Source organism: Salmo salar, chromosome ssa16 (genome assembly GCF_905237065.1).
Source record: "Salmo salar chromosome ssa16, Ssal_v3.1, whole genome shotgun sequence".
NCBI lineage: Eukaryota > Metazoa > Chordata > Actinopteri > Salmoniformes > Salmonidae > Salmo > Salmo salar.
In genome coordinates this window covers 82261483-82284330 of record NC_059457.1, presented here as the reverse complement: position 1 = coordinate 82284330, position 22848 = coordinate 82261483, and the positions used below count along the sequence as shown (strand labels likewise).

Genomic DNA, 22848 nt, shown 5'->3' with positions numbered 1-22848 from the left:
AAAATAAATGATAGTCCCACTAAGCCCAAACCAGATGGGATGACGGATCGGTGCAGAATGCTGTGGTAGACATGCTGGTTAAGAGTGCCTTAAATTCTAAATAAATCACAGACAGTGTCACCAGCAAAGCACCCCCACACCATAACACCTCCTCCTCCATGCTTTACGGTGGGAAATACACATGCAGAGATCATCCGTTCACCCCCATCGCGTTTCACAAAGACACGGCGGTTGGAACCAACGATCTCCAATTTGGACTCATCAGACCAAAGGACAAATTTCCACCGGTCTAACGTCCATTGCTCGTGTTTCTTGGCACAAGCAACTCTCTTCTTCTTCTTAATTTCCTTTAGTAGTGGTTTCTTTGCAGCAATTCGACCATGAAGGCCTGATTCACAGTCTCCTCTGAACAGTTGATGTTGAGATGTGTCTGTTACTTGAACTGTATAAACCATTTATTTGGGCTGAAATTTCTGAGGATGGTAAATCTAATGAACTTATCCTCTGCATCAGAGGTAACTCTTGGTCTTCCATTTCTGTGGCGGTCCTCATGAGAGCCAGTTTCATCATAGCGCTTGATGGTTTTTGCGACTGCTCTTGAAGAAACTTTCAAAGTTCTTGTAATGTTCCTTATTGACTGACCTTCATGTCTTAAAGTAAGGATGGACTGTCGTTTCTCTTTGCTTATTTGAGCTGTTCTTGCTATAATATGGACTTGGTCTTTTACCAAATAGGGCTATCTTCTGTATACCCCCCTACCTTGTGACAACACAACTGATTGGCTCAAATGTAATAAGAAGGAAAGAAATTCCACAAATTAACTTTTAAGAAGGCACACTGTTAATTGAAATGCATTCCAGGTGACTACCTCATGACGCTGGTTGAGAGAATGCCAAAAGTGTATAAAGCTGTGATCAAGGCAAAGGGTGGCTATTTGAAGAATCTCAAATATAAAATATATTTAGATTTTCTTTGGTTACTACATGATTCCATGTGTGTTATTTCATAATTTTGATCTCTTCATTATTATTCTACAATGTAGAAAATAGTAAAAATAAAGAAAAACCCTTGAATCAATAGGTGCTCTAAAACAGTAGTGTATGTATTTCTAAAATGTAGGAAATCAGTAGTGTTGTATTAATTCATTATTTACCTGATAATTACTTTGTTCTCTGATTCTTATTTTTTGTTATTTTGAGAAGAACCAGAAAGTTGTTGACTAAGTGTGACCGAGTTCACTAAGTGGGACCAAGTTCACTAAGTGGGACCAAGTTCAGTTACTGTGACCAAGTTCCCTAAGTGTGACCAAGTTCCCTAAGTGGGACCAAGTTCACTTAGTGTGACCAAGTTCACTTAGTGAGTCCTAATTCACTGTGACCAAGTTCACTTAGTGGGACAAAGTTCACTAAGTGTGACCAAGTTCACTAGTAAATATACTGTAACTGTATTTTGACCTGGTAAAGTACCATCGAGCATAATCACCCAAACTGAAGAATATGCCATGTTCTATTTCTGGTGAGAACAATACATGTCATGGCCCCCATGCTGCATTCAGCATCCAATAATAACTAATTGAGATGTGCTGTGTAAAATGTATACAAGCCCCACGTGGGCCTTGTGATGACTCATGCTATTTAGCACAAAGGTGTGCAAGGTGCCCTGTGGACCCAATGTCAACATAAAAGTGCCACTGGATCGACACAACACACCGTGTCTTCTGCGTGTCATCTAATCAAGCTTCACCATCAAGCTAAACCACTGTAACCATGACCAGGGTAATACAGAGCAGCGGATTTTTATTCACTATAAGAGCTGGCCATTGAGATATGAATATAGTGTCTTGCATAGCAGCTATAACCACAAAATCCTAATCCAAATAATATCAATCTGTGAGAATAAAGCAACGTTTTTCAGCTAACTAATGCTAAACTATTTGTTTTATTAAAATAATATAGAGTTATTATATGACATCATGCCGTTGATATGCATTATATACATTTAAGAATTTACAATTATGTTTTTAATTATTAATAGTAATGACAAATTAATCACAATCAATTAATAATGATTAACTATATTAATTATGTAAAACATTTAAAATCATAGCCTTTATAATCTTCTCAACATAGGTGAAGAGGTCATAGGTTAAATAATTTCTTAATCAAATCACCCTCTCAGATCATCTTCTACGAGGACAGGAACTTCCAGGGTCGCAGCTATGAGACCAGCAGCGACTGCCCCGACCTCAACATGTACCTAAACCGCTGCCAGTCGGTCAGGGTGGAAATGGGCTGCTTCGTCATCTATGACCGCTCCAACTTCATGGGCAACCAGATGTTCCTGAAGAGGGGAGAGTACTCCGACTTCCAGCGTATGGGCTCCATGATGGGCATGGGGGATATGACCATGCTGGAGTCCATCCGTTCCTGCCGCATGATCCCAATGGTAAGACGTCCACAGTTGGAGTTCCACCATCTCCTTGTGTTTGATGATGACATGATTATATTTATGATATGGTTCATGCTATTTCTCTTCATATAAAGAGTGCATTTTTATATTTTTGAGTAGCTAGATGTTCGTGAATGGTGATGAAGTTTGAGTTACTAGGACTCTGTACATCTAATACTTGACGTGCTTTTCACCTGGGTCGTGTTCAGCAGGGCACACCGTAGCCAAACGTTTTGTAACAGAAAACAAAAATATGTCTTCTAATTGAACAAGTTTCGGTATTATCTAAACAGTTTGTCCCTAATGAACGTGGGCCTCTATTACTGTAGAAGTCAGCTGACAAGCAATGATAAATGTAATACTGGAAGCATACAGTACACACACGGTAGCAACTGTCAATGTTCTCTCTCCCCAACAGCACCGGGGACAGTTCAGAATGAGGCTGTACGAGAGGGAGAGCTTCAGAGGCCAGATGCATGAGCTGATGGAAGACTGCGAGTCCATCCAGGAGCGCTTCCGCATGTCCGAGATGCAGTCCTGCAACGTGATGGATGGCCACTGGCTCATGTACGAGCAGCCCCATTTCAGAGGCAGGATGATGTATGTGAGGCCTGGAGAGTACAGGAGTATCAGAGACATGGGCATGAGCACCATGATGAGAGTTCACTCCATCAGAAGGATCATGGATGCCTGTGAGGGTCAGCGGCATTGATGCCTGAGATTCCTGCTGTCCTGACATCGAAAAAGGCTGCTAAAAGTCACAATTCTCATTGAATGAAATAAAACTCTTATTTTGAAGTACCTGTTCTCTTCTCTTTTTTCTATCAAATCTAATCTACCCATGGTATTTAAATTACACTGGTTTATTCTGACAGATTGTTGTCTGGAGAGGGATTTCAAATGGTCTGAAAGAAAAAAAGTAATATAATTCGATTTTGATACACCAAATGTGCACAGAACATTCATTTACCAATAGCAAAAATATATATATATATATATATATATATATATATATATATATGCATTTTCTCACTGGCTCAATTGAACCAAATTTAACCCATGTTACAGTACATCAGAAATGATATACAGTACATCAAATTATATTACTCAGAAAGCCTGATGTACTGTAACCTCCAGTTTCTCAAACTTATTTTGCAGCAAACTAATCCTTATTGTCCATTATTAGCATTACGCTAGTTTACATTTTCTCCACAGTATAATGTAAAACCAATGACCTGGGATAGAGAAGTAATGTATAACCAATGAACTGGTTTAGAGACATTAGAGAAGTAATGCATAACCAATGAACTGGGATAGAGAAGTAATATAACTAATGAACTAGTTTAGAGAAGTAATGTATAACCAATGAACTGGTTTAGAGATGTTAGAGAAGTAATGCATAACCAATTAACTGGTTTAGAGACGTTAGAGAAGTAATGTAGAATCAATGAACTGATTTAGAGAAGTAATGTGTAACCAATGAACTGGTTTAGAGACGTTAGAGAAGTAATGTGTAACTAATGAACTGGTTTAGAGACGTTAGAGAAGTAATGTATTACCAATGAACTGGTTTAGAGACGTTAGAGAAGTAATGTATAACCAATGAACTGGTTTAGAGACGTTAGAGAAGTAATGTGCAACCAATGAACTGCTTTAGAGACGTTAGAGAAGTAATGTGTAACTAATGAACTGGTTTAGAGACGTTAGAGAAGTAATGTATAACCAGTGAACTGGTTTAGAGACGTTAGAGAAGTAATGTATAACCAATGAACTGGTTTAGAGACGTTAGAGAAGTAATGTATAACCAATGAACTGGTTTAGAGACGTTAGAGAAGTAATGTATAACCAATGAACTGGGATAGAGATGTTAGAGAAGTAATGTGTAACTAATGAACTGGTTTAGAGACGTTAGAGAAGTAATGTGTAACTAATGAACTGGTTTAGAGACGTTAGAGAAGTAATGTATAACCAATGAACTGGTTTAGAGACGTTAGAGAAGTAATGTGTAACTAATGAACTGGTTTAGAGACGTTAGAGAAGTAATGTATAACCAAAGGACTGTGGACTGGTTTAAAGAAGTCAGAGGAATTAGACCTTCCATGACCTCTGGTGGCTGATCATATTTTGTCAGAGGAACTCTTTGAAGAACATCTTCTGCATTGGGGTTTGAATTGGACATCATTTTTGTTCATAATAATAGTTCCTAAATGTGGACTGTATGTGAGCATCAAATGTGCAGCATGGATATGTATCCCTTTTTCTGTTGTTGTTTTTGGGGGGGGTTTCTGAAACATTTCTCTTTTAATAGTTTCAACTGTATTCTTTGTGGGCATGATACATTTTTGTAGTGACATCACAATGCAAATGAATGCCATTACAGTACATAACAACCAGACAGCGGTATACCGCTCTATGCTACTTCATGTTGCTTGGTCAGGGATTCTTCACAATGGGGCCACCCATTTCACTAAACACAATAGATGTATTATAAAAGTAAGGTATTAGATAGGGGTCAGGCGTACAGTACATTGTGGCTATTCAATTTCAGAACAGATCAAAGTGTATAGTTGCCTACCTGCTTACATAATTCATGTATTGCAGTCATCTGCTTTCTTTATGCCCATGCAGGTACACACACACACTTATGCACACACACACACACACACACACACACACACACACACACACACACACACACACACACACACACACACCAAAAATATGCACATGCACAGCACAGCACACACACACACACACACACACACACACACACACACACACACACACACACACACACACACATATGCACAGCACAGCACACACACACACACACACACACACACACGCACACACGCACATATGCACATGCACAGCACAGCACACACACACACACACACACACACACACACACACACACACACACACACACACACACACACACACACACACACACACACACACTATGCACATGCACAGCACAGCACACAGACACACACACTCTCTTGCACGTTGAGCGCCAAAAGGCAACCACAAAACCAACCCTATAGGAACAACTTAATGTAAAGTGTTACCCTATAGGAACAACTTAATGTAAAGTGTTACCCTATAGGAACAACTTAATGTAAAGGGTTACCCTATAGGAACAACTTAATGTGAAGGGTTACCCTATAGGAACAACTTAATATAAAGTGTTACCCTATAGGAACAACTTAATATAAAGTGTTACCCTATAAGATAAACTTAGTATACACTTTTATCCTATAGGAGCAACTTAATATAAAGGTTTGATTCCTGCTGGGGCCACCCATACGACAATGTATGCACATATGACTGTAAGCTCTGGATATTACAATTTTATTTCATTAGGATGATGTACAGGTAACTGCACAGATAATGGAAACACTTGAGTAAATGAGGGATACAAAGTGTATTGAAAGTGTATTGAAAGTGTATTGAAAGTGTATTGAAAGTGTATTGAAAGCAGGTGCTTCCACACAGGTGTGGTTCCCATCATGCTTAGGATCATGCATACAAATGCTGGGCAGGCCATTATTTTGGTTACCATGGCTATGCATGCCCCCATAGGCTGACATTGCCCCATCCACAGGGCTCGAGTGGTCACTGAATGATTTGATGAGCATGAAAACGATGTAAACCATATGCCATGGGTGATTCTGGAGCGGCACCTGAGACAGGAACACTTATGGGGGACTCTGGCGCGGCCCCTGAGACAGGAACACTTATGGGAGACTCTGGCGCGGCCCCTGAGAGAGGAACACTTATGGGGGACTCTGTCAAACTAAATATCACAGTATCTTTCAATGATATTGAATGTAGCTACTGTACAAACACTTGCATAAAAAGTGCATGCACTTTTTAAATAACACTGAATTGGAATATTATATTGCTGAAACACTCAAGGAGCAATTCAAACAACCCCCATATTGCTTTTGCTACTTTTTTTAATACTATTTTGATACTATGCAATATGCAATATAAATTGTAAGGTACACCTTTACCTACACCTTACCAACCACTTAAAGGTAAAATCAACTATCTTTTGGTATTTTTGTTCAATAGTCCACAGTTTGCATCATGATGATGTGGCCGGTGACACTGTACTTCTTCAAAGTCCAATATCTTGTAAACTTGACTGCTGACATGCAAAATATTTCGGGACTGTAATCAATAGTGGAATACCAAAATATCGTTTTTGAGTGGAGGTTTCTTGTGTGCACTGCACAAATCTATTCCTAATGCAAATGAAATAGGCATGAACATAGCCTATAAAGTTAAATAAAGGTTAAATTACAATTAAAATAAAAAAATGAAGTGTTTCCCCCAAATGGTTAATTATGAGCACATCATTTACACAAATGTATTGTTGAAGCTAAATTAAAATCACAGTCTATTTAAAAGAGACTATACAATACATCTAAAAGGAATCGGACCTAATCTAAACCCTTTTACCTTACAGAGCACTAAATGATAACTCTTTGCCGTGAGCGTTGCGTTGATGTAGAGTACAGTACAGTGTTGCTCAGCTGACTCAGCGTTTTATACAATTGGGCGGTAGATTCTTCTGGAGCTACATCAAGCATAAAAGGCAGCACGCCAGTAGGGAGAACAACAGAAATCAAATAACTGTGACCATGAACGGAAAGGTACTGTAATGTGGGGCTGTGATCAAAGTCTGTGCACAGTGCTGAACTGTACGTCACCTGGCATTGGAACTATGAATCTAGGATGCATCAGAGCCCATTTCCAATGGGAAATATATCCTTGATGTGTGTGTTTTTAGATTCAGAACACTATGATAACTACAGATTACTTATAATGACTTGTTTGATTTTGTCAGACACATAAAAATTATTATGTAGAATCATTTCTGAACGGGATAGAATGTATGACTTTTGCACATCAAAATCAATTGGTTTCACGTCATGATGTTTAGACCTTCAACGCATACTTTCTCTTTCTCCAGATCATCTTCTACGAGGACAAGAACTTCCAGGGCTGCTCCTATGAGTGCAGCAGCGACTGCTCCGAGCTCTCCTCTCACCTGAACAGGTGCAACTCGTGCAGGGTGGAGAGTGGCATGTTCATGGTGTACGACCGGCCCAACTACATGGGCCACCAGTACTTCCTGAGGAGGGGAGAGTACCCTGAGTACCAGCACATGATGGGCTTCAACGACTGCATCAGGTCTTGTCGTATGATCCCCCAGGTAAGCAGTTCTGCAGACAGAGCACAACAGACCACAACTATTCACAACCACACCACAATGACCACAATCATCGATGCCATAAAACTATCTTACACTCCAAAATCGAAGACTGTCTAATGTTTTCACACCTCAAATGTAATCTAAAGTCAACATAAAAACACATCCCATGCCATCGGTTGTGTAGATCCAGCTATATGCCTCATCTGCAAATGAATGAAAAAGATAACAATTATACCGTATGGTGCTTATCTTTTTCATTCATTTTAGATTGTGGCATATTGCATTGTATGCCATCCTATCAACCAAGCTCATCCTATTCAGTTAATAGATGCGTGAAATGTGTTATTTTCTTTCCAATAGCACATGGGCCAGTTCAGGATGAGGATCTACGAGAAGGAGAACTTCGGAGGCCAGATGCACGAGGTGATGGACGACTGTGACTCTATCCAGGAGCGTTACCATATGCCCGAGATGCAGTCCTGCAACGTGATGAACGGCCACTGGGTCATGTACGAGCAGCCCCAATTCAGAGGCATGCAGACCTACCTGAGGCCTGGAGAGTACAGGAACACAAGAGAGATGGGAATGGGAAATGATGAAATGAGGTTCCAGTCCATGAGGCGCATCAGCGGCGATGCTGCCTTTTAAATGTGCTGTCTTTATTAAAGAGTGCAACGACTTTTTAATAAACATTTTAAACCTTCATTTTTTGCAGCGATTTTCTTACCTTATTTCCACAAACCACTGCACTGTAAATTACTGTTATATCAATATAATACTCTAACCACTAAAAAGCCACTATAAGCAACTATTATACTGCAACCACTATAAACACTAATATCAGCTGTAATGTATGTAAACACAATGTAAACAAAAATGTCCCTTTTTCCCCAAATTCTATAATCCTTATATTTAGTCTTCCCTGTGGCTCAGTTGGTAGAGCATGGTGTGTGCAATGCCAGGGTTGTGGGTTCGATTCCCACGGGGGGGCCAGTACAAAATAAATGTAAGAAATGTATGCATTCACTACTATAAGTCGCTCTGGATAAGAGTGTCTGCTAAATGACTAAAATGTAATCTTAAAAAACCTCTAGCCTATTCTTGACACTGCCTTGTGTATGGGTGTTTTAGACATGATAAGCTCTTAACATCGGAATCCTACTGACTACGCCAAATGAGGATCGAAATAAGACTACACCACTTTTTTGTAAAAGGCAAGGAAGGTCCTCTAATTAACTAAAAAGATGAAGCATGGAAATCAGACAAGTGCTCAAGTGATCAATTGTTTTGTTTACTTTGAGGAGCTTCAGCTTTGAGGAACTTCAGCTTTGAGGAGCTTCAGCTTTGAGGAGCTTCAGCTTTGAAAGCTCAGCTCAGCACATCATACTGCCCTTACTCAGACATAATCAAGCATGTTGCTGCTATAATAAAATAAGGACATTTCACACTCACAAATTCAACTCTTAAGAACTAGTGACAACTTGTCACAACCCTTCACACTACACAGTGGCATGCCTTATTTATCAAACCACTTCCCACTTCCATCCTCCAAAACTGTAACATTACCATAATACAAACCACAAACTCATCAAATAGAATATGTGTAATAATTTCCATGAGGCATACATAACTCCTTATAAGTGCCTTAGTAATGCCTTATAATACATTTATAGTGCCTTATAATACTCACTATAAGATATAATAATTTATCATAAGTAGTTATAGCTTTCTTACAATACATTACTATAATGCATGACGTCTTCCAAAACAATAACCTATTTTTTTATTTAATAAACACATTTTCAAATGTCAGTCAGATCACTTAATCAAATCTAAATTATTTCAATCAATGGGGGTGACTTGAATACGGTGACTAAAGGAATAGTACATATCTGGCATAATCAGGAAGTGAGGCATGTCCAGGAAGAAGGAAAGTGGATCCTGAGGAGAATAACAAGCTCACCTTGCCTAAAACACTAACTTACTGTTGCTTGACATCAAATTTGGATAAAAGAAACACACACTTTAAACAAACTACAATTTGTATAGGGCATTCATAGCCTTTATAAGAACTACACAAGTGCTTCCCAAATGATTCATAAGCTCCCGAGTGGCGCAGCAGTCTGAGGCACTGCATTTCAGTGCTAAAGGCGTCACTACAGACCCTGGTTCGACTCCAGGTTGTTTCACACCCGGCCTTGTTTGAGAGTCCAATAGGGCGGCGCGCAATTGGCCCAGCGTTGTTAGGGTTTGGACAGGGTAGGCAGTCATTGTAAATAAGAATTGGTTCTTAACTGACTTGCCTAGTTAAATACAATTTAAAAAAATGTGGTACTAAATTAAGGGTAAGGTTAATGGACATTCCATCTGGTATTTTGACGAATGTGGCATAACCCTTTTACTATATTTATATAGCATCTCATTGCTAACAAAGCCTTTACAAAGCCTTACAAGTTGTAGTTCCTTTAAATGCACGGTGGATCAATAGCAAGGTCAGGTGCAATAGTAAGGTCAGATTCAATAGCAAGGTCAGATTCAAATGGATTAACTACAGTATGTGACAGTGACGACAATGGGTATTTCTCAATATGCATACTACCGTGCTCTGAGCATGCAAATTGGAGCACAGAACGGTTGGAGTGTGAGTCCAAATCAGAGTATGTGAAACGGGAATGGACTATGGCTGCGAGGGGTTTTGAGGTTAAGTCAGGAGGAGGCCACCCACACTGTTCATTGGTAAGACAACAGACAATGGATAATGGACTAACTCCAGGCTGTTTGGCAACAAGGACGAAGTGGGCTGATGCAGAAATAGGCATGAAGTCTATATAGACCACTACACCAAGTACTGATATATAATAGCTTCATTTCTTGCAACAAATTCAGTTTTGTTTGACTATTGGTCATTTTTGACCAATTTGTATGTATAAATACATTTCTGTTCAGAATTAAAGTATCAACTGAACTGATTTCCAATCAAAGTTCAAGACTGCAAATTGGTTTTCCATTTCACTCAGGGAACTAGAGATTCTCAGGGAACTAAAGATTCACTGAAAACAAAAGCCAGCCATAACGTTGTCTACCTGTACAGTACTCGTGTAATAATTTACAGGAAATATGTTGATTTAGCTTGTTTTCACTTTGAAATGAAAAACATAATCCCAGTCAATCAATCACTTATCACTGAACATCTAAAGATCAATTATTGTTTTCAGTGATTTCTCTGACAGGACATGTCAGTGCGTTAAATTGAGAGGCAATGTACAGTACTATACATTACCAGCCTCTCATAACAAGACGTTTGCTCTCTCATATCACTCACTCATTATGATGTGCATAATGTTATGTTATTATAATAATATTATACAGTAGATGGGTGCCCTTTGAGGTAAATGATCATAATTGGACCAGAGAATTTTCTTTTTTTCTCTCTGTCATCCAAACAGCAACAATCCAAAAATGGACCCCACCTCACAAATGCACACAATGGGGAGTAATAAAGGATTTAGCTGGAAACCATTGTGTAAAGGGGCCCCTATGCCATTATGCCAACTCAGGACTTTTCACAATGGAGCTGGGGGTTCTTTTGATGTTAAGCCAGGTATAAAAGTACCCAAGGACGGAGAATAAGCTATACATCTTCAGGCCAAGTATCACCGTATATCTGTAGGCTACCCAAACAAGAGTCACCATGACCAAGGGAAAGGTACACCAACAACTTTCAAAATTGCAGTTGAACTTGAATTTTGAACTTGTCGTATTACTGTTTGGAGTCAATATTGTTGTTTCTTTTGACCTCCAGATCATCTTCTACGAGGACAGGAACTTCCAGGGCCGTTCCTATGAGACCAGCTCAGACTGCCCTGAGTTGACCTCCTACCTGAGCAGGTGCAACTCCTGCAGGGTGGAGAGCGGCTGCTTCATGGTGTACGACCGCTCCAACTTCCAGGGAAACCAGTACTTTGCGAGGAGAGGAGAGTATGGTGACTACCAGCGTATGGGCATGTCTGACTGCATTAGGTCCTGCCGAAACATCCCCATGGTAAATAAACAACTAATTAATATGTTTCTGTAATCACTGATAGTAGTTTCGATTGGATAAAATAGTTATAATTGGAATAACATTTTATAATTAAAAAAAATTCTAATGGCTTTGGTTGTTGTGGTTTTCCATTACAGCACAGCGGCCAGTTCAGGATGAGGATCTACGAGAGGGAAAACTTCGGAGGCCAGATGCACGAGATGATGGACGACTGTGAGAACATGATGGACCGTTACCGCATGTCCGACTGCCAGTCCTGCAATGTGATGGACGGCCACTGGCTCATGTATGAGCAGCCCAACTACAGAGGCAGGCAGATGTACCTGAGGCCTGGAGAGTACAGAAACTTCAGCAACATGGGAGGAAGCATGGGCAACATGAGATGGCAGTCTATGAGGCGTATCATGGATTCTTGTTAATTCACTGTTTGATGTGAATATTAGGTTTATAATAAAGGCTTGTATAAAAGCATCTGTCATGACGTGACGTTGGATTGATTAATGTGACGACTGCTGTTCAATGAATGATTAATTGTTTATAATTACGTGATTAAATGAATCAGGTAATTATTAAGTCATTAACCTGGGGCACCATGGGAAAGTTTGGTTTTATTGAGTTTCTATTTCCCAAATTAACTCAAAGAATATCAGAATATCGATTTTACAACAGTCGCTAATTAATTAATTTCCTCTACAGTCTGAACGTCCTGAACTTCGCATAATCCGGGAATCTGCACAAACCCGAGTCCCACTAAAAAGGTCCGTACCACACCAATTGAGTTGATTATTTATTTACTAACAAGCTAAAAATATAATATAAGATACACATACACACAGTCTAGGCTATTGATTAGAACCTAGTACAATGAAACGGGTCCCTAGCGGGCCAACACAATATCACACATGTTACACAAAATGGGGATTTCAAAAGAGAGAGAAAGAGAGAGGGTACGAGAGAAAGGCACACTTGGGTACATTTGTAAACTATGCTTAGTTTAACCCTAACCTTAACCCGAACTGCCGCTCTTATTGGTCAGAATATAATGATGTAATTATGTGTCGAAGTGTATCTCCTTGTGGACCGAGTTCCGAATTCTCCTCTGAGGGCGACACTTCTGTTGTTATCGGGTGTATTTCTCTAATTGTCCACACAATGTCAGTGTCCTTTCTCTTCATGGTCTGTTTCCTCACCCTTGTTCTGAAAGGGGGTCTTCTGAGTACGGTCAGCTGTGTAACTCAGGGCTCCAGTGTAGGAATGAAAGCAGTGTAGACACACGATTCCTTGGAGAGTGGTAACCGGGTGGTCCTGCTTGAATTCACCCTCTTAGACACAGCTACTCATCCGTAGCATAGATTAAGACGTTCCTTTGTCTTCTTCAACCTCGTGTTACGTTTTGGGGTTACAACTAATTGGACCTTGGCTGCAGTTCGTGGTCACCTAGTCTGATATGTTAATTCTTAACTCACATGCTTTATACCCTTGGGTCAGAAATTGGCCTTTCCGCCTTTAGGGCATAACTAGTTACGAGGCAAGGTCGGGATTTTACTCAGATACAATTTAGACAACTAACTTCACATTTCCTCTTTACAAAAACATTTTACTTGATCTGGACATTTTCCACACAATGTACAGTATGCAAACATCAGGTACATATTGTGAAAACTCTTCAAGTTACAATGTTTTCGTTATAACATCGTCATTTAACTTTTAACATAACAAAAATGACATTCATTTTCATATTCCATCTATCGTCATTACTACCATTTTGGCTGACGAAACATATTGTTCCAAAGTCTTTTTATTGCATGTTACTGTTCTGAGGTAGGTTCTCCATAGGCCCGTCATACTTTCTATTCCTCCATACTGAGAGGACAAAGGGATTTTGTCTGCTGCCTTAAGATTTACAATGGGCGTGAGATGTCATAAAACCCCCCACCTCCATACCTCTCGATCTCTCCCCCTCTGGTGGGTGTGAGAGATGTCTCTTGTAGGAGTGTGGTCCATGGTAACCTGATCCGAACAGGCCAGTCATGACACATCCATCTCAAATTAATTGATTCAATGTTATAGGTAATTTTAATATTTGAATACAAAATAATGTTACATACAATCTATTCCCAAGAAAATATGCTTGCAATCTATAACAAAAAGAAATACTTCAAGTTACTCTAAAATCAACTTCCTCTCATAACATTGAAAACTCTTCTACACAGAGGTCATTGGTAGCCTAGTGGTTAGATCGTTGGGCTGGTAACCAAATGGTTGCTGGTTTGAGTACCTGAGCCAACAAGTAAGGCTTTTAACCCTAATTTGCTCCAGGGCTGCCGTACTACTATGGCTGACCCTATAAAAGACCCCGTTTTCCTGCACCTATCTGGTGTATGTGATAACAAAACATATCTATTATTTATTTATTTATTTACAATTAGAAATCATTTGTACTAGGTCTGTGGGCCTTTTTCTGAGTTAACCAAAACTCTACTAGTTGACGCCACTAGTTGGTCCCTTCCTCATTAATAGTTTGGCATGGAAGTGTACGGTGGCCTGCAGGTCCCAAAAAGCCTCATAGAGCCAGGCCAGTTTCTTATTGAAATGGCGCAAGGCCTAAATTCCAGCCGTGCATGTTTTCAAATGGCCAGGGGATGTTAGCTCCAATGTCCCATAATATTCCAACCAAAATAAACATTAGGTTCTGTCTGTTAGTTAATTTTGTAGTTTTGTTATTTAGAAATCATTAAACTTGTTCATCAAGAGATGTATTTTGAAAAAATATATGAGTTTTGCGATGACGCTGAGAGAAGGCAAACACCTTCTCCCTAAAGAATGAAACACATTTAGAATTTGACTGTTGATAGACTGCTGCTAGGTACTCATAGTAGGAGGCTGTCCCTTCTCTTTCTAGAACAAAAAACGTACCTGCTGCATACCGACGAACATGCCATTTCTACTTGTAGAATCACAACGCTCCTCAGTGGCCGACAACTTGACTTTGAGCCAATCAGAGAGCACAAAGTGGGGGAGCCGAGAGGAGTAACAACAAAAAGGAAAAATAATATTGTGCTAGCTAGCGAATTACATGCTAAAGGTTTAGCTAACAAAAATAAATGGCACTGGCAGCATGGGATTATGGAGAGTGAATTAAATTGTTTCTTTGTCATCTTGCTAGCTAGTTATTTAGCTTTGGCCATCTGGCAAGGGTCACCAAGGGCATTCTACAACAATAGCAACATTAGCGCAGCTAGCTAGTTAGCTAACATTGGATCCCTACAAAACAAAATACATAGGGACTAGCATTGTCAAACTAAGCTGAAGAATGCAACACTACTGTTACCTTCTAGTTAGGAGTATTTTAACAAGACTGTAAACTTTAATTCATAGGCTAGGTTGTAGCAACCGCATGATGGCTACAGGGAAAATTCAAGTATCATGTAGTAGCCTAAATCTATCACTGTTACATTGAACTGGCAGAATGGAATATGAAGGACAGTCATCCAATATGCTGTAATAGAAATAAGGCCATGCTCATGAAAAAAAATATCGGCCTCCTTCATCTTAAACTGCACTGACCGCCACTGATACCAATATCTACATGTCCTGTAGTCAAAAATATGGAGAAAAAAAGGTCCTAAGAAAATTACTCTCTATGATGTCATCAGGAGTCATAATTAAAACTAAATGAGTTCCCAGTTGATTCCACACACCAGTAAGATTGTCAGACGTTTGCTTGCCATGAGTACTTAGCACCTATGAACAGAGTTTTGGCAGTCAATCTCTTTTGTGTGTTCACACCGAACATACTTTGAAGCCATCACACTTGCCTGCATCTAGCTGATATAGGGTGTAGTCATTCGTCCCACAGTTGCAAACAAGAGTTTCTATTGGACAAATTCAGGTATGTTTATCCCCATTTTTCAACAGAATCGGTACAATTAATTCACCACTGATCACGTGTAAACACAGTTCGCTTTCATAGCAGCCACGTTCTATTCCTTCTCGCATCTATGCGCTCTCCTCCTCTCACCTTTTCCCTTCGCTTCCGGACTACAATGCACAACACATCAGCTGTATGTGACCAGGCGAAGAATAACTTTCCAAGCCAAACCATATGATAACCACTACACACAGCCTACATCATTGTCACAATATTAGCTAGCTAAAGTAACATCATAGTCAACATAGCTATAGAACTAACACGCTGGTAAAGCCGCTACAATCATGCAGTAACGTTACAGTGTAAGCAGTTTAGCACTTAAAAGCAGAAGCTTGCCTTGACTTGGAGTAGTTGTGTTGGATAGTCATAGCCAGCTAGCTACAGTAACATAGCATACCTCTGTTTGAGCAGGGTGTTTGAGTAGACTAAACTAGCTAGCTGCATTTGCTAGCTAAGTGGAACTAAAAGTGAAGAAAATGATCATCTTTCTCTATCTCTCTCTTGCTTCTCCTTCATTTTGGAAGAAATTAATTTGTTCAAAACTGTTCAACTGTTGTCTTTCTCTCTCTTTGAGTCAAATACAGACCACATTTTATGCACTACATTGCTAGATAGCTGTAGCTTATGCTTTCAACACTAGATTATTCTCTGATCCTTTGATTGGGTGGACAACATGTTATTTCATGCTGAAAGAGCTCTGATAGGTTGGAGGACGTCCCCCGGGAAGTTGTCATAATTACTGTGTAAGTCTATGGAAGGGGGTGAGGACCATGAGACTCCTAGGTTTTGTATTGATGTCAATGTACTCAGGGGAGGACAGAAGCTAGCTGTCCTCCGGCTACACCGTGGTGCTACCCTACAGAGTGTGTTGAGTTTATTTACTTTATTTGTATTATTTTATTTTTAACCCTTTTTCTCCCCAATTTTGTGATATCCAATTGATAGTTACAGTCTTGTCCCATCGCTGCAACTCCCGTATGGACTTGGGAGAAGTGAAGGTTGAGAGCCATGCGTCCTCTGGAACACGACCCTGCCAAGCTCCACTGCTTCTTGACACACTGCTCACTTAACCCGGAAGCCAGCCGCACCAATGTGTCGGAGGAAACACTGTACAACTGGAAACCGTGTCAGCGTACATGCGCGATGGGACAAGGCCATCCCAGCTGGCCAAACCCTCCCTTAACCCGGACGACGCTGGGCCAGTTGTGCGTCGCCTCATGAGTCTCCCAGTCATGGCCGGCTGCGACACAGTTCGGGATCGAACCCAGTGACTCCTCAAGCACTGCAGTGCCTTAGACCGCTGTGCCTCTACAGAGTGTGTTTTAATAAATTATTTGGTGACATGATTATATTTATTATAGTTTTATATAAAAAGGATAACTTTTTAAATGTTTAAAAATATATATTTTTATGAAATTCACTGAGGAAGATAGTCCTCCCCTTCCTCCTCTGAGGAGCCTCCACTGATTGGTATGGTGCTGAAGATAATGAATATGAGGTTACAAAGTGGTTAAAAAACCTAATAAAGCTTCAAATCCACCATTTTGTTATAAAGAATGTTGCTTGTGACTTATAAACACATAAACTTGTTTGTTACTTATATTTTCTTTGTTTAGACACGTACTAGTATGTCCCCATCGATTAGTAGCTTCACTTTATTTTCTTTGTTAAGACACATACTAGTATTAAAACCTTTGAGGGATTAAGCCTATAGAACATCTCACAGTAGGAGGATTTGAAGCCAACAAAAGCAGAAAGAGACAGAGAGTTTATTATGCTGACCCCATAGAAATGAAGGGTGGCTCAACTGTAAATACGCAACGTATAAAAGGTCCACTGCAACACTAAATGAACACAAACATCCCCATGGGAGCGGGTTTGTAATGACTCTAAGTACAACATGTAGATTAGATAGATAATGGATACAGACAACAGTTCAATTGTAATAGTTAGAGAAGTATTGGCTCTGCATACAGCTTGATCTTACCTGACAAAGTTGTCATCTCTGCAGGGAAAACAGTGATAGAGCTGATGTTTTGGTCAATGTTTACTTGACCTCTGACCCAGATCTGCAAGGGCTGTTGTTTACTTTACCTCTCTGACCCAGATCTGCAAGGGCTGTTGTTTACTTTAACTCTCTGACCCAGATCTGCAAGGGCTGTTGTTTACTTTACCTCTCTGACCCAGATCTGCAAGGGCTGTTGTTTACTTTAACTCTCTGACCCAGATCTGCAAGGGCTGTTGTTTACTTTACCTCTCTGACCCAGATCTCCAAGGGCTGTTTTTTTACTTTACCTCTCTGACCCAGATCTGCAAGGGCTGTTGTTTGGCCAACACCAGCTACTGCTTACCCTAACCGGCCTTGCAGTGGCATTCCTCACGTATGTACAAATGCTTCAACTATTTTGATACCTCCATTTTTCTGAGATTAACATTTTATGTAGCAGGGACACCATTTAAAGCAGAATTGTGGGTAGTATGGCCATTGCCATGTGATTCATTGCAAAATATGATTACAGAAACAGAGATATTGTACATATTAAATTAGTGTGGCCAAACCACTTCTGTTTTTTGTTTCTACCTGGTAGTTAATTTGCACTCACCTGGTGTCCCAGGTCTAAATCAGTCCCTGATTAGAAGTAGAGGATGAAAACCAGAAGTGTTTTGGCCCTCCAGGACCAGAATTGAACAGCCTTGAATTATAGCATTAAATTAGAGTATTATGTTTTCTTGGTTTTATCAAAACGTCACAATGTAGAACTGAGTAAGTAACACAAGGCACATTGAATATATAAAAAAAATGTGATGACTTGACATTGGATGAGTTATTCAATTATATGTTTTACAGTGTTTTTATGTTAAATCCATGCCATCAAGTTTTCCCTTCAGAGAGCCAAGAGGAAGATTGGTGACATAGAGATGTTTCAATTTTTAATAGTTCAATAAAGAACTCCCCCTCCAAATGTACTGTGCACTTTGTTTTTTATGAAATGTGATGGGGTACATACAGGAAAACATCATTTTCACTACTATAATGTTTTAACTTGGGTTGGTACACAAAACTGGACACTTGTATTACTCAGATTGGTCTGCCATTTCTACACCAGTTTAATTTCTTCATATAGAAATATAGGTGTTAATGTATCACAATCAAATCACAATCTAGTCTAAAACAACATAGTTGTAATCGTCAAGAGATGATCACTCATCTACAAGACATTTTATAATTACAATCATCCTAAATAAAATAAGCCTTTGTTGAAAAGGAAAAACGCTTACTTTGTTGACCACCTAAGATAAAAATACATTGCAGTGTTCACAGCATTCTTGCGGAAAAAAACCCGCTGACGTGTTAAAAGTCAAACTATTTACATGACAATACTGCCGTTTGTCCATGGATTATAAAGAGAGGACGCACCTCCCAACCCGTGCTGAGTGCCAGTGAGACCAAAGTTAACCTTCACAATGGGAAAGGTAAGGCTGGTTTTTATGCTATGCATATTTTGTGCCTCTGCATTCCTCTATAGATTATTCTACCAAAATCAATAAAAGGGGATGAGATTCATTAAAGGTAATGTGTGCCTCTGATCAGGAATTTTAGTCTGTACAATATTTCAAAATAATTCAAAATCTTGGGGCTTACTGCTGGGGAAAAGATCTGGTCTTACACAATAAAACACCTCAATTGATCTGTTTTTAGATAATTTTCTACGAAGACAGAAACTTCCAGGGTCACTCTTATGAGTGCGGTGGAGAATGCTCTGACCTCCATGCCCACTTCAGCCGCTGCAACTCCATCAAGGTGGAGAGCGGCAACTGGATGGTGTACGAGAGGCCCAGCTACATGGGCTATCAGTACTTCCTGAAGGAAGGCGAGTTCTCCGACTACCAGCGTTGGATGGGCTTCAATGACTGCGTCAGGTCCTGCCGCATGATCCCCCAGGTAAGAGACGGATTAAGGAAGAGGTTAAAGAGATCCCGTTAACTCTGAAGTATTGGAGGGATTCTAAAGTATTACAGGGAATTTTGGACCTTTGTAGTTTGATCCCAAAACTACACAAAATCAACTGCTGGCTCACTATCCTACCCATTTCTCCCTCCACCAGCCTCCACTGACTCTGAGGTTTGACATAGTCTACCACATATTTTTCTGAGATAGGCTACACATGAGTATCATCCCAATAACATTGCTCTCTGTATCAACAGCACCAGGGATCTCACCGTATGAGAATCTTCGAGCGCTCCGAGTTCGGAGGACAGATGACGGAGTTGACGGACGACTGCCCCAACCTCCACGAGCGCTTCCATTACAATGACATCTACTCTTGCAATGTGATGGAGGGCTCCTGGCTTTTGTATGAGCACCCCAACTACAGGGGGCGCCAGTACCTGCTGACCCCGGGAGAGTACAGGAGATACAACGACTGGGGAAGCATGAGCGCCAGGGTGGGCTCCGTCAGACGTATTGCTATGTAAGAAGCTGAATGTATGACTGTTGAATCAATGACCAATGGGAAATCATTTTGAAATAAATCCATCCACACATTAGAGCCTTTTTTCCTGCCTTTTGTATTTTAAACCACAGAGAAAGAAGGAATATGCAAACTTATCTGTTAGGTTGGTTGAACTTTTAAAATGTTTTACCATGAATTAACTCCCATATTACCCATATTACCGGAGTGAATCAACCTAGAACAGACCATGTGTGTACCGTAAATACCTCACATCAAATATTGCTATTTATTGGTTATTGTCATGAACAGGCTGTTCATGACAATTTGAGAATAATATGAAATGAAGACCCTACATATTTTGCTTTCCACTCACATTTGTGTAATGTGTTACAGATGTAGGATCCTAATTTAATCACCCTGTTTCTGGCGAACTTTCCTGCAATGCATTAAAAAAAGGCTTCTGAAGTTTGTCATTTCCACTTTGACATTTCAGACGTGATTTTCCCTTACAAAAAATGTATCAACCCCTACAAAAATGTCCATTCATTATAATACACATAATAATTCACATTTCCTGTTGCTGCAGGATTATTTTCCTGCTGTAGCAAACTGTCTCAAATTAAGATCCTACATCTGTACTCAGCAGAATTTGCTAATATTCATTCATGATACAATAGGGAAACGTCTGGGCAACTCATTGTCAGCACTGTTGATTGAAGAACTTGAGTTACAGAAAGGAAATTGATTATGTTGCAACATTGCAACATGAAAAGGTGAATCTGATGATGTTAACGTTGTATTTTTGAACCGTCTTCCATGTTGTAATGGCTTGAATGGAATCATTGGAATGGTATCAAACACATCCAACACATGGAAACAATGTGTTTAATGCCGTTCTATTGATTCCATTCCAGCCATTATGATGAGCCCGTCCTCCTATAGCTTCTCCCACCAGCGTACTCTACCATGCATATGCATACATTTATTGTTATACAATGCCGTTAAAGTGCATGATACTGTAATACTAAATATTGAATACAAATCCCTCTGTGTTCTGTGGATGGTTCTAGAAGCACCTACATTTACATTTAACATTTAAGTCATTTAGCAGACGCTCTTATCCAGAGCGACTTACAAATTGGTGCATTCACCTTATAATATCCAGTGGAACAACCACTTTACAATAGTGCATCTAAACCTACACAAGTGTTCACTGTTTGGAGACACATATTGTTTGGTTGAACATGAAGCTTTATTGAGAACAGACATAGGACATAGAACTTTTAGTTGTTGGAGTCAGAGATTCGTCTGAGGGATCCGATCCTGGGGCTCAGGCCACCCCAGTCGCTGGGTCTGCGGTACTCGCCAGGCTTCAGGTAGTACTGTCTGCCCTTGTAGTTGGGCTGGTCGTACATGAGCCAATGGCCGTCCATCACGTTGCAGGAGTTGATGTCGGACATGCGGAAGCGGTCCTGGACATTGGGACAGTCGTCGTTCAGCTCCTGCATCTGGCCACTCATGTCGGGGCGATCGTACAGCCTCATCCTGTAGGAGCCGCGGTGCTACAGGACGAGGAAATAGAGGTCATATTGGGTTTTTACATTACTACAAATTAGAGGTAAATTATTTACAAGACATATAGCAAAATAGGTGGGGCCAAAACGGAGCCTTGAGGAACACCTTTACTAAGTTCAAGAAGATTTAATTGGTGCTCTTCTATAAAAACACATTGTAATGTGAGATGGGCCTAGTGATGAGCGTAGCCCTGTGTTTGAGGCATCTACACTGGGTTTACCATGGGGATCATGCGGCAGGACCTGATACAGTCGTTGATGCCAATCATGCGCTGGTTGTCATTGTACTCTCCCCTCTTCAGGAAGTACTGGTGGCCAGTGTAGTTGGGCCTCTCGTAGACCATGAACATGCCACTCTCCACCTTGATGGAGTTGCAGCGGTTGAAGTAGGAGTGCAGGTCGGCACAGTCGCTCATGCACTCATGGTGCCGACCCTGGAAATTCCTGTCCTCATAGAAGATGATCTGCAAAGGGGAGTGTAGACATTTTAAAGCATTAAAACATGTATCTTACATCTACTGAACTGATGTATTTTTTTCAATGTTGTGGTCATTATATGGTGGACAAAAACTAAATGTTTTATGTTTTTTTTTCAGTTATACTATAAAACTAGTAATATGAATGCAGGTGGGTGCCTGACTTACCTTTCCCATTGTCATGGTTGCGTGAGGGGCAGATAGACAGTCAATGGTCACTCTTTCTGTGCCTCTGTCCTTTTATAAAAAGCAGCTGGGTGATTGCGCAGCATAAAGTATTGTCATTCAAATCATGATCTGGAGTTAGCACACAAATCTGTTTATGTGTAGCCATGCCTTATTGTGTGACAAGTTATTGTTGTTGGCCAGTTTTCACATGTTCATCACTATTGTCAGAAAACACTACTGTATAATGGAGATCCGGTGCGTTGCTGGGCTTAGCATCAGCAAAACAACTCAACGAGACATTTAGCATATCATTGTAATTCACAAACACCGTCAATTTCAATTGTGTCCTTTTATGCACAATTATGCAAATGTATCAGCTTATAAAATGCCTTTCTGGGATTGAATCCGTGAGAATGAGCCAGAGAATATGTTTCTTATTTCTAGATGTAGGCATGCACTCTGAAAACGCTGACGTTACCGTAAATTATGTAATGAACTGTTGTTTGGCCCCATACTTTCATTGTTCTG

At 40.1% G+C, this 22848-nt stretch overlaps 5 protein-coding genes across 5 annotated transcripts; 4 read left to right on the top strand and 1 right to left on the bottom strand.

The window, feature by feature from the left end:
* Positions 1-1624: 1624 nt before the first annotated feature.
* LOC106595105 (gamma-crystallin M3-like) lies at positions 1625-3246 on the top strand. The gene is made up of 3 exons (XM_045696815.1): positions 1625-1775; positions 2179-2445; positions 2867-3246. Exons 1-3 carry the CDS (start codon positions 1767-1769, stop codon positions 3158-3160), a joined length of 570 nt encoding a protein of 189 aa, XP_045552771.1. The 5' UTR covers positions 1625-1766; the 3' UTR covers positions 3161-3246.
* A 3647-nt stretch (positions 3247-6893) lies between these two features.
* On the top strand, positions 6894-8380 carry LOC106595106 (gamma-crystallin M3-like). Its single transcript, XM_014186480.2, has 3 exons — positions 6894-7112; positions 7433-7675; positions 8036-8380. The coding sequence occupies exons 1-3, from the start codon at positions 7101-7103 to the stop codon at positions 8321-8323; spliced, it is 543 nt and encodes a 180-aa protein (XP_014041955.1). The 5' UTR covers positions 6894-7100; the 3' UTR covers positions 8324-8380.
* A 2892-nt stretch (positions 8381-11272) lies between these two features.
* Positions 11273-12188, top strand: LOC106597011 (gamma-crystallin M3-like). The gene is made up of 3 exons (XM_014188248.2): positions 11273-11381; positions 11478-11717; positions 11855-12188. Exons 1-3 carry the CDS (start codon positions 11367-11369, stop codon positions 12134-12136), a joined length of 537 nt encoding a protein of 178 aa, XP_014043723.1. The 5' UTR covers positions 11273-11366; the 3' UTR covers positions 12137-12188.
* Positions 12189-19043: 6855 nt separating this feature from the next.
* Positions 19044-20196, top strand: LOC123727893 (gamma-crystallin B). The gene is made up of 3 exons (XM_045698145.1): positions 19044-19122; positions 19349-19591; positions 19855-20196. Exons 1-3 carry the CDS (start codon positions 19114-19116, stop codon positions 20122-20124), a joined length of 522 nt encoding a protein of 173 aa, XP_045554101.1. The 5' UTR covers positions 19044-19113; the 3' UTR covers positions 20125-20196.
* Positions 20197-21332: 1136 nt separating this feature from the next.
* On the bottom strand, positions 21333-22375 carry LOC123727892 (gamma-crystallin M2-like). Its single transcript, XM_045698144.1, has 3 exons — positions 22321-22375; positions 21898-22140; positions 21333-21664 (listed from the first exon to the last, which is right to left on the bottom strand). The coding sequence occupies exons 1-3, from the start codon at positions 22333-22335 to the stop codon at positions 21386-21388; spliced, it is 537 nt and encodes a 178-aa protein (XP_045554100.1). The 5' UTR covers positions 22336-22375; the 3' UTR covers positions 21333-21385.
* Between the last annotated feature and the right edge of the window lie 473 nt (positions 22376-22848).

Coding starts and splice junctions, on each gene's coding strand:
- LOC106595105 (XM_045696815.1), top strand. Junction 2,446..2,866: donor CCTGCCGCATGATCCCAATG/GTAAGACGTCCA, acceptor TCTCCCCAACAG/CACCGGGGACAGTTCAGAAT.
- LOC106595106 (XM_014186480.2), top strand. Junction 7,676..8,035: donor CTTGTCGTATGATCCCCCAG/GTAAGCAGTTCT, acceptor TCTTTCCAATAG/CACATGGGCCAGTTCAGGAT.
- LOC106597011 (XM_014188248.2), top strand. Junction 11,718..11,854: donor CCTGCCGAAACATCCCCATG/GTAAATAAACAA, acceptor TTTCCATTACAG/CACAGCGGCCAGTTCAGGAT.
- LOC123727893 (XM_045698145.1), top strand. Junction 19,592..19,854: donor CCTGCCGCATGATCCCCCAG/GTAAGAGACGGA, acceptor CTGTATCAACAG/CACCAGGGATCTCACCGTAT.
- LOC123727892 (XM_045698144.1), bottom strand. Junction 21,665..21,897: donor CCTGCCGCATGATCCCCATG/GTAAACCCAGTG, acceptor CTCGTCCTGTAG/CACCGCGGCTCCTACAGGAT.